The 15,763-nt window shown below is 38.5% G+C and overlaps 1 protein-coding gene across 3 annotated transcripts in view; it reads left to right on the plus strand.

Moving 5' to 3' along the window:
* The window catches only part of LOC121892095 (double-stranded RNA-specific editase 1-like), a 72,147-nt gene extending 64,007 nt beyond the window's left edge, over positions 1 to 8,140 (plus strand). For all 3 annotated transcript variants that reach the window (XM_042404899.1, XM_042404901.1, XM_042404898.1), the window contains 5 exons: positions 564 to 718; positions 844 to 1,012; positions 2,856 to 3,037; positions 4,264 to 4,442; positions 5,573 to 8,140. In XM_042404899.1, coding sequence (XP_042260833.1) covers positions 564 to 718; positions 844 to 1,012; positions 2,856 to 3,037; positions 4,264 to 4,442; positions 5,573 to 5,749 — 862 coding nt within the window. In that variant the 3' untranslated portion in view covers positions 5,750 to 8,140. The remainder of the gene's footprint in view (positions 1 to 563; positions 719 to 843; positions 1,013 to 2,855; positions 3,038 to 4,263; positions 4,443 to 5,572) is intronic.
* Positions 8,141 to 15,763: the final 7,623 nt, after the last annotated feature.

Genomic DNA, 15,763 nt, shown 5'->3' on the forward strand with positions numbered 1-15,763 from the left:
GGTCAACAATATTCAACACCACAAAGGCACTTTGTCAAAAATTGTCAGAAGTGCGAGGTAACATTCAGTATTCCTGTTATTGTCAACAAGTGTGTTTCTGTCCCTGTCAGTGGTGTTATCTTTGAAATGGCTCATAAATATATAGTTTCATTTTTTTTAAAAAAGACTCAGTAATCTCTTAAAACAGCTGCTCACTGTAGTTTTTTTTAACAAAAGTTACTTAAACAGGAGGAAATAGTGCATTTTTGGGGGATTATGTTCAGCGGTGGATGAATCCACATTAGGTGCTCTAGTGAGTATTTCTGGCAGCAGGATGGTGTGTGTGTGGGATTGAGTCAAAATAAAGTACAGTGTGTGTGTTCATGGTAATGAAGGAACATGTCACCCAGTGCAACAGTGTGGCAGACACCAGACTGACTTGCTCTCAGTTAAAAATAAAAGTCACAGAATCAGACACCTGCTGTCCCGTCAGAAACTGATACATTCCATATACATGATGTGATGTCTCTTGCTTTAGTCCTTTCATTTAGCTAGGATAACTAAACACGTTTGTTTCTCTCCAGTAACATTGAAGAGGAGCACCACAAATCCATCTTCACCAGGTGTGACAACAGACAGGGCTTCAGGCTGAAGGAAAACGTCCAGTTCCACCTGTACATCAGCACCTCCCCCTGCGGTGACGCCCGCATCTTCTCACCTCATGAAGCTGGAGTGGAGGGTGAGCGGATCAAGAGGAAAATAACTGGCTGTACATGTTCTGTGTGGCTCTGACTTAAGACATATGAAAATGTATCGTGTGCTATAAGATCCTGAACTTTTCTGTACTTGCTTTTTGTCTGTCAGACCAGGGAGACAGACATCCCAACAGAAAGGCCCGCGGGCAGCTCCGAACTAAAATCGAGTCTGGTGAAGGAACCATCCCAGTGCGCTCCAGTAACACCATTCAGACGTGGGACGGGGTTCTTCAGGGTGAGAGGCTGCTCACCATGTCCTGCAGTGACAAAATCGCCAGGTTTGTGTTGTTTCATTACCTCATAATTCTCTGACTTTTCATCGGCTCACTGGCTCTTAGATGTTAACATTTGTAGGTTGTTAGCAGGATTTAAACAAATACCAGTTGACCTGTCACCTAATCCAGGTGCTATCTGAACATATATGGTTACAGTGCTAGCAGACAAAGCAGCATGACTGGTTCAGATTTGCATAAATGTAAAACACACGCTAAAAAAGCATGTCTGATATTCAGATATTCAGCAAGGTTCATTCTCAATAACTTTTGAATAAGATCATAAATTAAATCTGATGTCAGTGCAGGATAAACCACTTTACAGAAGACATAGGGTGCTTTCCATTTGGGTAACGTGTGTCATCGCTTCCCTCACTCGCATCTCTTCCTCACATTTTTGCTCCTCCCAGCGACGATGTGAGGAAGAGATGCAAGGATGGAGGAATTTAATTCACCAAATGGGACAACGAGGCCTACTCATGACATACAGCACCTCAATTGTCAAATATGAAGAGGTCAACTATCAAAATTAACAGTTCAAATGAAAAACACCTGACGCCTGATAACTTCCAATACTGATTTTAGATCTATAGCTGCGTCTGGCGGTCACACAATGTTACTGATAGAAATAACACAGATTGATGATTAGGCCTAAAATCTGTTCATTGCTGAAAGAACAGAACAGACATGAAGGAGCAATAAAAACAGCTATAAATGATTAAATAGAATCATTGTCCAATAGTGTGTGAAAAACTGACGGCCACTGTGCAGCTGTATATTTTCCCTGAAAGAGCCAAGATGTACTTGAAAAAAAGGTAAATAAGAAAAAAATTAGAAAAGAAAAGCCTTTTTGGCTTATGAATAAAAAGTGCATGCAAAATGACCAACAAAAAATTTCATATTTTCGTTATGTTATTTTTCTGTTTTTTACATGGACCCTTTAAAATAACCTCTTGCCATTCCATGAACAACATCCTTTGTATTTATTTGCTTATTTATAACACAATGTGTCCCAGTGAGCTATTATAACATGTTCTCTGTCAACTTGCTTAATTTTTTTTTATCACAGACAAACCAGCTTTATTTTCATCTGGACCTCCTCCCATTGCATGCACAACCTCCAGTTTTTTGCAGATGTTTTTGTGATACAGATAGTAGCGTGGTATCACACATCTTCCTACACCTACTTACATTTAAAGATAAACCCCATTAGTGCTCTGATAGAGTAATAGTACATACATTATGGTCAATAGACAGGATCTTGTGTTTTTACATAGAAATGTAAAAAATATTTGTAAAGAAAAGCTTATATTACACGTACATTCAGTGTGAGTAAATGAATCGACATTACCGATAATCTAGCTACTTTACTCTTTCACAATATTAAAAGGAGTCCCTCATGAGCTGTTGATAGATGTTTTTCACCAGACCAGCTGGAGTCCTGATGATTATGTGCATGTGTAAAGAGGCTGAATTATCTCAGTGTCACATTGCAATCACTCCATTTCTGCCTGTGTTGTCAGCTGCAGTTCTCAGGTGTCATTAGGCCACTGGAGCTTTGATTAGGCTTCTTGATGAATCGCCGGGGAGCTGCTCACAGCTCGGGACTCCTCTGAGCTGGAATCACATTTGTATTTTCACGAGAATGAATCAGAACAATAATGTTGATTTTTGCAGATTTGTGTTTTGAAGACTTGCTGGGGCTCCCTCAGGTTTGACCTCCTTTGTCTCTTTGTCCTGGTGGTTTACAAAAAAAAAAAAAAGGCACGTGATCTAATAAAATCTATGTGCTGACAAAGTGGCTCGGTGTTTGCCTGATGGAATGAAAGCTTCGCTCTGTCCCCCGCAGGTGGAACGTTGTTGGATTTCAAGGCTCTCTGATGAGCTACTTCACTGAGCCCATCTACTTCTCCAGCATCATCCTGGGCAGCCTGTACCATGCCGACCACCTCTCCAGAGCCATGTACCAGAGGATTACTGAGATCGAGGACCTGCCACAGTCTTTCAGCTTGAACAGACCACTGCTCAGTGGTGAGAAACATGCCCAGCACACCCACAGTACTGATGTGACATTTTTAAGAGCAAAAAAGCAGGAATCTCACAGGTCATGAATTTGATGGAGTATTGGGGAAACTGGAGGAGTATATTTCAGGCAAAGAAAGCTTGTAGGAAAGTATGTTTTCCATTTTGTCTCATTAATAAACCAAAAGAGAGAAGAACGGTTTTAATATTTAAAGGCTCAGACTTAAAATCATGAAAAAAGTCTATATTCAGTTTTGTTCTAATTTTTAAAGGGGACATATTCTGCACATTTCCAGGTGGTTTTAATCTGAGGCTCTACTGGAATATCTGCATGATTTAAAGTTAAAATAAAACCGTTATTTATCTTATACTGACTGTTTATTCAGCCCCTCAGTTCAGCCTCTGTCTGAAACAGGCTGTTTTAGCTCCTGTCTCTTTAAGGCCCCCCTCCTGATGAGCACATTCTGTTCTGATTGGTTAGCTTCTGGAAGCTGCTTCACAGCCAACATCCAGCCTCTCTGGAGGCTACATCAACAAATCACGAGTAATAGGATTTCATTACTTTTTCTTTGCTGAAAATGTCAACTTCTCAAATCCGTCCATACATGACCAAGCTGACGTCAGCTCACCGTCAAGGTAGAAAAAATTTCAAAAATGAAGCGTTCAGAAAAGGTTGAAGCCCTGACTTTTGACTTGCAGGGAGCATTTCTATATATGTTAACCTGAAGTTTTGGAACTTTGACCATGATTAGCATAGATATCCAACATCATAACAGCGTATAAATAACAGAAAACCACCAAAAGCATAATATGTCTCCTTTAATATACTTAACCAATTGGATATACATAGCAGATTGGATCACCAGAGCTTATCTGAGCTGCTGGTTTCAACAACAACGCTGCTGCACCAAGTGCAAATGATCATACTGCATCTTCCCATATTCTCCAGTTTGGACTCCCGAGTTGAACTTGTCAAGTTCAAACTCCCAAGTACACAAGTCCAGACTTAGTATACTCAGCGTTTTGAGAAATGCCTGCTATGTAGTGATCCTTTGAAGTCTTTTGGAATATATGAATTGTTCATGAGCAATATATAATATACAGGTACAAGCAGAATCTCAATCAAGTTTATGTATATGTATATATGTATATTGTTTTGTAGAATGGATTTCACCTTTGCTTCCCCATCATGTCCACTGTTACCTGAAACTCTGACATGTGTCTGTGATCTGTAGGAATAAGTAACGCAGAAGCTCGTCAACCAGGAAAAGCACCCAACTTCAGTGTGAACTGGACAGTGGGAGACCAAGGTCTGGAGGTGATCAACGCCACCACGGGGAAAGATGATCTGGGTCGACCGTCCAGGCTCTGCAAACACGCTCTCTACAGCCGCTGGATACGCCTGCACTGCAAGGTAACAGACTGCTGACACTCAGCACACTCTACTGATGGTACTGTACTGTAATATATCGTACTCTACTGTAGGAAGGGCATTAGAAGGTAGAGGATACTTATGGGTGAAAAGTAACTACGTACATTTACTCAAGTAGTGACTTAAGAACAATTTTGAATTTCTTGTATTTACTTCCTACCTACTACCTGAGTATTTCTATTGCATGCTACTTTTGCTGATGCATGGCTCTATCATGCATCATGTTCTTTTTTGCATCTTTAATCTGTTTCCCTATAAACTCAATACAACTTTATTTATCTCTGTAAGGACAACACCCAGATCCAGGAAAGTAAGAGCTAAAAAACATTCAAAGCTATATGCTATAAAACTATGGAATAAATAATAAATACATTAATAAATAACTATACACAACTATAATATGAATATCTAAAAATTAATCTAAACACTATACCCTGTTGGTATAAAATATGCTGCTTTTAATGGCCCTGTATCCCCTTAGAGGAAGCTTCAGTGTTTTTCATCTGCATAGTAAATATGAGCTGCTACATTAATCTCATCTATTGAAGTCAATCCCTGCAGATATGAAATGTAGAAACATATACATTACTCAAACTATAAATAATAAACAGTATATATGTAAATAAATAAATAATGAGCATAAGGCATAAGGTAATAAAATAATTCATGTCAAAACTGTGAAAAATGTAGATAAAATAGTGATAATAAAGTAATGCTAAAACAATACAACCATAAATGTACGTGCACAATGTATACACACATACATTGACACATATGTAAACATATACAGTACATACAGGACCTGTCAAAAGCATGAACAGACATACACACACAACCTCACACACATGCACAGGATTACAAGAAAGCCTTCAGATAAAAGTGAGATTTGAAGAGCGACTTAAAAGAAGATGCTGATTTTGCAAGTCTGAGTTCCTCGGGCAGGTCGTTCCATGGTAGAGGTGCCCTGGCAGGCAAAAAAAAAAAGTAAGCTTTAGTGAAAAAGCAATTGTTAAGCAAAGATATGCATCCTGCTTCTTTGGCATTTGTGATTTTTTTCAGCAAACAAGCTTTGTTGTCTGTCCGACTGACCCCTCCCTCTCCATGTCCTGTAGCTGTCCTGCACTCTGCGGATCAGAACAGTGAGGCCCAGCAGTTACCACGAGGCCAAGCAGGCGGCGCTGGAATATCACTCCGCCAAGCAGACGCTCTTCAGAGCCTTCCACAAAGCCGGACTGGGCGCCTGGGTGAAGAAACCTATAGAGCAGGACCAGTTTGCACTCACCACCTGAGTTAGTGTTTGACATGTCAAACTGCTGGCTTTACTTTGTGAAAGTTTCACTGGTGGAATTTTATATTTCCTTCTGAATTGTCATGGAGTTGGATTTGAGACTGGACTGTGTGTAACTGGGAAGAAAGAGGCAACAAATCCAGATGTCAGAATCCATGGATTTTACATTCCACCTTGATTTTTATAGCTTCATGCTATCCCTCTCAGCCAGCGGTACATATTTGAAAAAGATTATTATTCAGTCAGTTATGCAACTTTATACAAAGGACAAATGTAACAAAAAAGACTTTGGGAATGGAAACTTGTAGGTAAAATGGCACTTGTTTTTATAAGAATAGTGATCTACTCACTTTGCATGTATGATTATACCAAATTCATAGGAAGTCTGCAGTACAAGGTTTGTTAATATGTTCAGTATTGTGATCTCAAATTATCAGTGTTGTGATAGCTTGAGAATGTCCCCCTGCTGTTTATAAAACAGTGTTTTTATCTGGTTTGCTGCGGGTTTTCCTGCAGAGTTGAGGTTGCAAGGATATAGTCTTTATTTTAAGCTGAGACTACGCACACTCAGATGTCTAAAATGACTTTTAGAGAGAATGCTTCACAGCTCCACCCTCCAATTCAAAGACCAGTTCGCTCTGATGTATTTTTTGTATGTGGTACAAGCAAAATTTAAAGGGTCCCGCCAAATTAGGTATGGGGATTCCAGTCTAGCTAACTATGGTGGATTTGCCTGCGCTGTTCTTGTTCAAAATTGTTTATATACTGTAAATGTGTATCAGTCCAGAATGTAAAATAACAAACAGTAGAGTAAGTGTCTGTGGCATCACATACAGCTTTCTGGAGGGATATTTTAAAGCTATGCTGCCAGAAAATTGAAATTTGGTCAAAGGGGAGAAAGCCTGGGTGGAGCTGATGAGAGGTGCAAGTGATAACCACCACGGCTGACTGTGATAGGCTGACACAACTGTCAGTCAGGGAAATACAACCAAAAACAGTTTTTTTTTTTTTAAAGCAAGTCTAAGCATTTCTCAATCTGCATTCTTGTGAAACACCCTCAAGTGTTCTTACTTTGTGTATTTTATCCAGGATGCTTCAGGATTTGACTTGTGTGGACTTGGGGTATCCTAGCAAAGTATCCCAGCATGCATTTCATATCAACCAGCAGAAATGGCAGAAGACAGCCAAACTCACAACTGTTCATCCTAAAACTGTTGTTGTGATATCAAATTTAATGCTGACTGGCAAAACCAGCCAGACGGCATCCATGGTCATCCCCGAGAACTGAAGCTTTTTGGTAATTTGTCGCTGGCTCTGATGTCTCCAAAGTATTTTAAACAAAAAATATAATTCATTTTGGAAGATAAACTTCAATCTCAAATATATACTTGTTGCCACATTGATTCTTAAGTATTTTATTGGTAAAGTTAAGTTTAATATTTCATATTGTATAGTTAACGTTGAATAGTGCTGCCTCTGTGTACTTTTGGAAACTCATATGAACAGATCTCACCACACTTGAATGAAAATACATGAAAATGTTCTTTTATATATACATACAGTGAGGATGGTATACAGTTTCACAAACGTTCATGCTCTGGTGTGCAGCTCTGTTGATGTCGGCAAGAACCCTGTTGTCCCAATTTTAAATTAAGTGTCTCCAATGTTTAACTTGCCAAGTTCAAATTCTCAAGAATGTGAGTTCAGACTTGGTGTACTCTGTATTGGGAAACACCTAATGTAACTTTTGCCACAAGTGGCAATTACAAATAATGGAAAATTCTAAAACGTAGCTAAGACTAGCTAAAATTAGCCACCATAAGCTATTTATTCATACCAAATGGAGTTAGCCAGCAAAAGCCCTGGGTGTGTTTGAATTGAGCAAGGTGTTATTTTATTGCTTAGAATTCCACTTTTCATTTGTAAGAGGAAGAATATGTTATTTGTTCTTTCAAAAGTTACAAAGACTCACTTGAAAGTGCTAACAAAGGTTCTCAATGAAGTGAAGTTGGTAACTGATAGCCAAACCCCAGCTCGAAAAAAGACATTGTGACTTTGTATTAACTACATTTAAATACAGTCAGACTTTTCTTGGAGCCAGGTAGAGGTGGGAATTCAAACTTTTGTAGCCACTGACTATGCAATTTGTTTTCTTTTCTAAGCTAAGCTAAATTAGCACCATATGGTTCATAATGCCATGTTACAGTGCTGTTTTTAACAGTTTGCAGTCTGTTTGAACAATTTATCTCAGCTGAGTAACTATTTATTAGTTTAATAGCTCAGCTCTACATTAATAGGCCTATTTGTTTCTGCAGATTTTCAATAAGCTTTATATCAGCAAGTAAGTAAGTAAGTATTGTCACAGGTGAGCTAATAAAGACTTTTTCAGTCACCAGTGAGTTGAGCTTCACGGCCAAAAGATACAAATTCAATCAGTGAAAAGGATAATTCATTCAGCTTTATGATTCAGTGTTACAGATTCATTCTTACTCGTAACATTCCCTCAGTCCTGAATCTAGTGGCCATATGATGAAATACAGCTTGATGTACACACTCAGCCATGGTGGTTGTTCCAGATAGATGTTTCATTCTGTTGTAGTTGGAATTGCCGGCTGTCAGATGTCCGAATCTATATCCTTATACCCTTTAATCCTTGCAGTTTGGAGTATCAATAGCCTTGTTCACACCTGACCAAACAAACTGAACCAAAAGGAGGAAACACTCCAGGCATTGAACATACTACTAAAACCATGTTGTCCTAATATGAGCCCTGTTGCACTAGATTAGGGTAGCAACCCTTATGCAATCAAACTCAACAAATGTTTCAGTCTGTGAATTTCTCCTACAGTGATAGTCCTAGTCCATATGCAGTAACTACAGTAAACCCCAATCCTAGAATCAAGACACTACTAGTGTTGTTGTTGGTGTGAAGTCATTGTAACCACCACTAATCACCAAAGATGATGTCAGCATCTGTCAAACCTTTCAAATTCTTTATTTTCTGTGTGCTTTTCCAGACATACATACGTTCTGTTAATACTGTAATCTGCCTCAACAAACCTTGTTTCTTAACCATTCAAATGTATGTTTGTGATAATGTGTGAAGTGATGTTTTATATGTGTCCTTCTACTCTTTCAAACCAACAAGAGAAAATCCCAAATCACTCTCTATCTTCCTCTACAGCACACACATCATCTGTATTTCATGTCCTGATCTGATTTGTATTTAACATAATTTTTAAAAAAGTATCTTTATTGTAAAAGCATTTTCTGTAAATTCTAACTTTCAAATATGTTTATAATTTTCTAGATTCTTTATTTTGCCGTAAAAGTCCTCCTGATTTAAACCTCCAGCCTCAAACTCATGCAGGGCATATTTAACTTATTTACTTTTAATGTAAGTTGATTTGTTTTCTTTATATATTTTGAATATTCATCCCTCTGTTTCTAAGTTAATTTTGTGAAAATATGTTTGAGCATGTGCAAACCGCTTCCTGTCTCAGCATACCTGGCTCCAGGCTCGGGCCCTCAGGGTTTTTGGAGGTACCGGCCAACTAAGTTTCCACAGGATGTGCACTTTTTAAAAAAAGGGAACCAATTACTTTTTTCTCCATTGACTTTAGAAGGCATAAATGAATGCAATGAAAGGGAGAAGATGGTCCACTGTATGTCAGACCTCTCTGCCCATATGGTGGTGGCTGGGTTCATGCACTTTGTTATTGATTTGCCCCCATAAATATAGCAAGAAGGTGGGGCCTAATGCATGAGCTCTACCTGTAAAGCATGAAAACATAAATATAAAATATGTAGAAACTGAATCAAGTCACTAAACTAGAGATTAAATAAAATGCTATTACAGTCATTTTGTTTGCTTGTATTTCCTTTTAAAAGAGTACTCTGATTTAGCATTGCACTTCTATCACATTGTTGGACTCACAATGAATGGACTCACAATCAACAACCTGGCTCATAAATTATCCACAATGCAACTCAACCGCCAACTGTTCAGTCCAAGAGTGTTATGCTAGTAGTGGCTAATGTAGCCTGCAGCAGAGATGAGGAATGTCTAACTCGACACCCCCAGATATTTTCATTTTCAAACTTGTAGTCTTCAGCCCCAACTGACGCTGACTCAAGTGACATCACTTGAGGCAGTTTATCAGATTTCACACACAGCTCTCTCTGGAGACACAAAAGGCTTTATACCTCTTTTTTTTATACATATGCTGTAGTACTCTCCAACACCTGGAAACACAAGTTTCCACATTTTAGGGAATACAGCAATGGTATTACAATTATGTTTCATTATAATCTCAATGGCGTCCTTGCATTGAGGTCACTAAAGATGCACATTCATTTCCACTGTCAGCTACTTGTTGGCCAGATCCATTTAATACACCCACAGCTAATAGTCCACAACAACATCACTTAAGAGCCATAACCAGACAAATAGAAGGTTATCAAGAAATGAAAAAAGCAATGAAAAAATTATTGGTAACACTTTCTATGATGCCCATATCTATAATGCATTATAAACACACTTATAAATTGTTATAATCTGATTGATCTGATATGATCTAATTAAAGATAATAACTGAAAGAATACTACATTACCTGTAGCTGTATGTCAACATTTGATCAACAAGTGAGTGACTAGCAGTTATGACGTATTATGATTTGACCTAAGTCATAAAATGCTTTATAATGTGTTATGTTTGTTTTTATATTCTGAATATTTATGAGTCCTTATGACTATAATTATACAGTGCTATAAGCAGATTATAACACATATAATGCATTAGAGATGGGTGTCATAGAAAGTGCTACCAATATATGAATTTATTGTTAATGCTGCTCCATTTGTCATCATTATATGACAGTAAGTTGTAATGTCAGAATGATGGTCGTGAGTCAAATCTTGGAAACGCTGCCCTGCTTTTGTTGCTGTTGACATAATGGCAGGCTGCTGCTGTTTATCTGCTGCTATCTAAAGCTTTCCTGACGCCATCTCCACATGGGCTGTTAGAGGCCTATTACTTTGTGTCATATCAGCGACTGGCACCTGTGCAACATGAGAGAGCCAGATAATCTCACTGTGGATTACCTGTCTTCTCTGCATCACCAGGGAACATCCAGAACTCCAACAAAAAGGCAGACCTTTCTATATTGACAGTTTATTTATTTTTCACAAGAATCGCTGGCTCCATTCCCTCCCTTGTCCACGAACAAGAGCGAAATTTAGAAGTTGATTTCCAGGCCGTGGGATTTGAGTTGATGGTCTTGCAAAAAATGAGAGAAAAAGGGCTTCAAGGTGAAGTGGGATTAGTGAAAACAGCTCTTCATACTTCTCCACCTTCCCCAATTTATCTGCAAATTATGTTCCTAGGCTAAGTCTCTGACAGGGGCGACATGAAACAGACCTTGTTCTCGACAAATTCTAAGTCTTTCCTTCAACCACTTCATTATAGTTGAATAGTAATTTGCTAGTCATGGCATTCAGCAATTTTATGCTTTTTATCAAGGCCACAATTCCTTCTCTGCTGCTCTGAAGTGATTTTTTTTTTATTACAGTTTTCCTTTTTTAGGAAAAGTGCAAGTATAAAAAAAAAAGTATTTAAAAAAAGTGCTTTTTACACTCGATCAGTAGTTTTGATTTGAGGGAAAAAAAACTGACAGTGCAGTGAGATGAATGATTCTCTTTCTTCGTAAACAGAACATTCCAGCTGAAGAAGCAGTTTTGGTGCTGAGCCCGAGCCGCCCTCCCTCCATCAAACTCTCTGGCTGGGTGGCTGAAGTTGTCCATCCATTAGGACATCCTCTCATTTGTCACAGCTCGTTTCCCCGACAATCAAACCCCATTAAACACTTAATGGGCCTTTGCATGAACTTAATGTACATACAGTACGGCAGCACTCAGCAGATGGTCAGAAAAATGCTCCAACCGCAGTTTTTCTTTTTCTCTGAGATGTAAAGTGTAAAAACACAACAAGCACTGAAAACTTCTATATATTCTAACTTTTATCAACACGTGTGCCAACATCAGTGTTTCACTTAAGTTTTCTCTTAAACAATGGTCAAATTATATTTCCCCCTATAACATGGGAGGCATTTGGTGGTCTGATTGGCCACTTCCTGTATTTATTAGCTCTGCTTTCTGGTGCACATCTTTAGCTCAGGCCTGGCAAGATGTACGCCAGTAGTTGCCCCCTCTGTGCTCAAGAAATGAACATAAGAACATTTAAGACAACTTAACTAAACAAACTAGTGTGGTGACTTTACAAAAGTTAACTAAATGTGCGTGCTACAAAATACAACTACTAAGTGTGCTGTCAAAACCGCTAAATAAAGTATAAGTATGATGTATGAAACAAAACTTATGTGTCACGTCATTTATTTGTTTGTCATGTGCAATGTGACGTGTCTAAGATAAAGTTAACCAGATTAGGACAAAATGAACTACAAATGTAAACTATACAGACACTAAGGTGTGAGTGCCAGAGTGTTAACCATCACAGTCATAGAAGTAGAATGCTACTCCTTGGCATTGAATGTGGTAAGTTCTGACTTCTTGTCACTTGAAGACTCTGGATAGATGTTCTGACAGTCTCAGGGTGTTCCACTGGGACTTGGTCTGTTGTGTTAGGGCCACTCCTTGTTCCTGTTGGCCTGGAGTCCCTCTCTTTATCCTCCTCCTCACTGATAAGATGTTGCAGCTCACTCTGTACAGGAGTGTCCTCAACTCTGATCTTTGATTTAAGTGGTGGTTGGAGTACAAATTGAGATGATAATCAGATGGGGAAAAAGAAACAAAGTGAACCTTGTGTTTAGAATAATCACAGATATGTGTTCCCAAGGTCAAGAATGAATCTCCACACTCACTATACAACTATTTTCACAGGCTGAGTTGTACTACCCATGACCAGTCAACTGGGCTTGTCTACCTGCTTTTGAGAATCGGATAAAACTAATACATTTAGTTCCGCTAATGTTTACAGAACTGTGGACTACATGAACAGATAGTGAAGTCTGAGCTCAGTCAGTGACAATTAAAACATAAAACCTGTTGTGGTGGCAATGAGAAATCCTTGGAATCAAATGTGGCACAGAGACGGTTAGCCTCATTAACACTGAGAGACGCCTCATTGCTGTTGGCCCTGGCAGAACCGCGGCCAGTGATCTGTTTGCTTTGAATCACTGCCCTGTAACCAATCCTTCACTTTCCCTCGGGAGGTTATTTTTTTTCAAAAATTGATCCTTTTAATTCCTTCCATGTGGCTCCAGCACTGTTAATATTTTACTCTCATATGCCACATGGAAGAAATATCATGGATGACATTATCGTTAGGCTCATATGTCTGCACTGACAGTGTAATATTTTGTCACCCGGGCTTGTAAACATGGAGACAAACAGTTCTGTCTGTGGTTGATTTTGCGCCGCAATTCTTTTCACGCTGAGCACCAGTTTCACCTGACTGCACACCCAATGCTGCTGCAGTACCTGCAGATCCACTGATGGCACAACACAAGATAATGAGTCGTGTGTAACGCTGTGCTCAAAGGATGAACTCATCATCTTTCTGAATAGTTTTTGATATCGTTGGCCAGTATATCATATGTTTAGGCTGAAAAACACTTAAAGACCCCCTCAAGACATATATCAAGACATATGAAAATACAATAATGTGTGTCTGATATGGTTTTTCCACAAAACAAAAGCATAACTTAAAATCAGATTTTCAATGAGCACAGAGAAATTTTCCACTTTCAGCAGATGAATGTGAAAACAGACTCTGCATGTACATCATTCTGCACAGTGACACTCAAACATCCAACGGTGGGAACAAGAAGAAAAACATATTTTTGATTGCAGGTGGACTTTAAAGACTGTGCCCTAAAGCACTTCATAATAAATAAAAGAGCAGAAAGAACTGATACCCTGAAATCTCGTATTTTCCAGCTGTGGAGTGGATTGCTTTCACACCTGCTGTGACCTGCTGGAAGCAGACATCAAACCTCTGTTTTCATCAAAAACATACTTTTCTCTCCATTTTTTTTTTTTTTGTACTACCTGTGTTAGAAACTGACCAATGGCTAGGCTTACCGCAAATCCCTTTCAATTTCAGTTAGATGCAACACAGAAGACATTGTTTTACAAACACAGAAAGTATTAAACTTTAAAGTTACAGTTAAGTGACATCAGCATAGTCCATCTTTAACACATTATATATCAGATGTATCACTCACCATTTATGTTCCAAAATTTACCAGTATGCATTTTTTTTCCTTTCATAATAATGGACAAACTCTGTTCATATGTTCTAAAGTTTAATTATAATTATAATTTTCAAAAAAATTAAGTATTTGCCATTGACTTTCCAATGAAATCCATAATAATACAATCATATTCATGCATATTGTGTGTGTGGATGCTGATCAGAATCTATTAATTTTCAAGCTGGAACAATTATGTGTATCAATATATGCAAACAAACATCATACAAAATAGCATGACACAATAGTCAATATACAACTATTAATGACTGGCCTATATTTGCCTAATGTGTCACTAACAGTTTAATAATGATTTTTACATTCAGTCAAAGACTAATAATCCATAAAAGAGGATCAAAGCAATATTATAAACACTGTTTTGCAATTGATGGTTATGAGTTGGAGCATCCACTGAGCTCAGTAGACCAGGTACCATCAAGGTGATGTAATCAGCCGCCATAAATCATACAGCGCAGGTCAATGGGACCCTCGACTCTGTTCAAGGCCTAAATTTCCATTTTAATTTTCTGCTCAGTGGAGTTGATGTATGCAGGGACACAGTGAGTAGCCAGGGCTCTTCACACCCTTCCATCCATTATTAAATGACGATGACCTTTCCTCACTGGATCTATGAAAACTAGACTCTCTCACAAGAGGAGACAGGTAAGTGTGTGTATAACAGTGAGACCAGACATTTCCTGTGCGGTGTGGAGAAATGTCAGGTTTATATTTAATTTCAGATGCTGCAGCTTGGGCTGAAATCGTGATGCTGTATGCAGTTTCCTGTGTTGACCTGGCTGCGGAATTCTAAATAAGGGCCATGTTTAATAAAGTCATTAACTCCTAACTTCCAGACAGGGTTTCACTTCACTGCAGTTCACTGTGAACTGAGATGTACTCCACCACATAGAACAGCTTTTTTGTCAGTCATGTCATGGTCCTATTGTACTGCAGCTGTGGGCAGAGACAACTTTCAAAAGAGTTGGTAGTTGATGACCTGATTCTTTTAATTGGCTGTTTGGTACTAATGATGGGAACCAATACTTCTTTTACATTCAGGGCTTGTATTGTTGTAGCCTGATAATCATATTGAATTGTCACTTCAATATTCAGTCAGGCACGTTCATGTTAGCTGATTTCTGCTGAGAGGGAGGTTAATTTGTTTTTATTTTGCCCTAATCAGCTAGAAGCAAGTGATGTCATATTGACTCCCCCTAAAGTCATTCTCAGTCAACACAAAAGCTCTTGTCTCAACATCCAAAGAAACATGCTGATTTAAGATTGAGGCGACCTGAGCAGCTATGTCCATTTCATCCATGCTTGTTACACATTTTGTGGCCATTTTTCTGTCACTAATTTTAGCCACACTTGTGGCCTGACTCTGGGAACGACTGGTAGTTGGTTGGTTGGTCCACCACTTTGGCCCAGACTGAATTTTCTCAACAACTATTGGATGGATTCTCATGAACTTCAGTACAGACATTCATGGTCCCCAGAAGATAAATCCTACTGACTTTGCTGATCCCCTGACTTCCAAAAAACTAGTTCAGACATTTATGTGGTATTTCTATTCGAATGTGTGTGTTTAATCATTTTTAGTCGTGTTCTACATATCACAAAACATCTACAACAACAAAATGATAATAACTCTGTGTTCTTAAAATCTACTGCAATAGAAATAATACAACTGGGTTTAGACTGCAGTTTGTTAAATGGGGTTTAAGAGAACAAGTGATTGTGTTTC

This window comes from Thunnus maccoyii, chromosome 24, assembly GCF_910596095.1.
Source record: "Thunnus maccoyii chromosome 24, fThuMac1.1, whole genome shotgun sequence".
NCBI lineage: Eukaryota > Metazoa > Chordata > Actinopteri > Scombriformes > Scombridae > Thunnus > Thunnus maccoyii.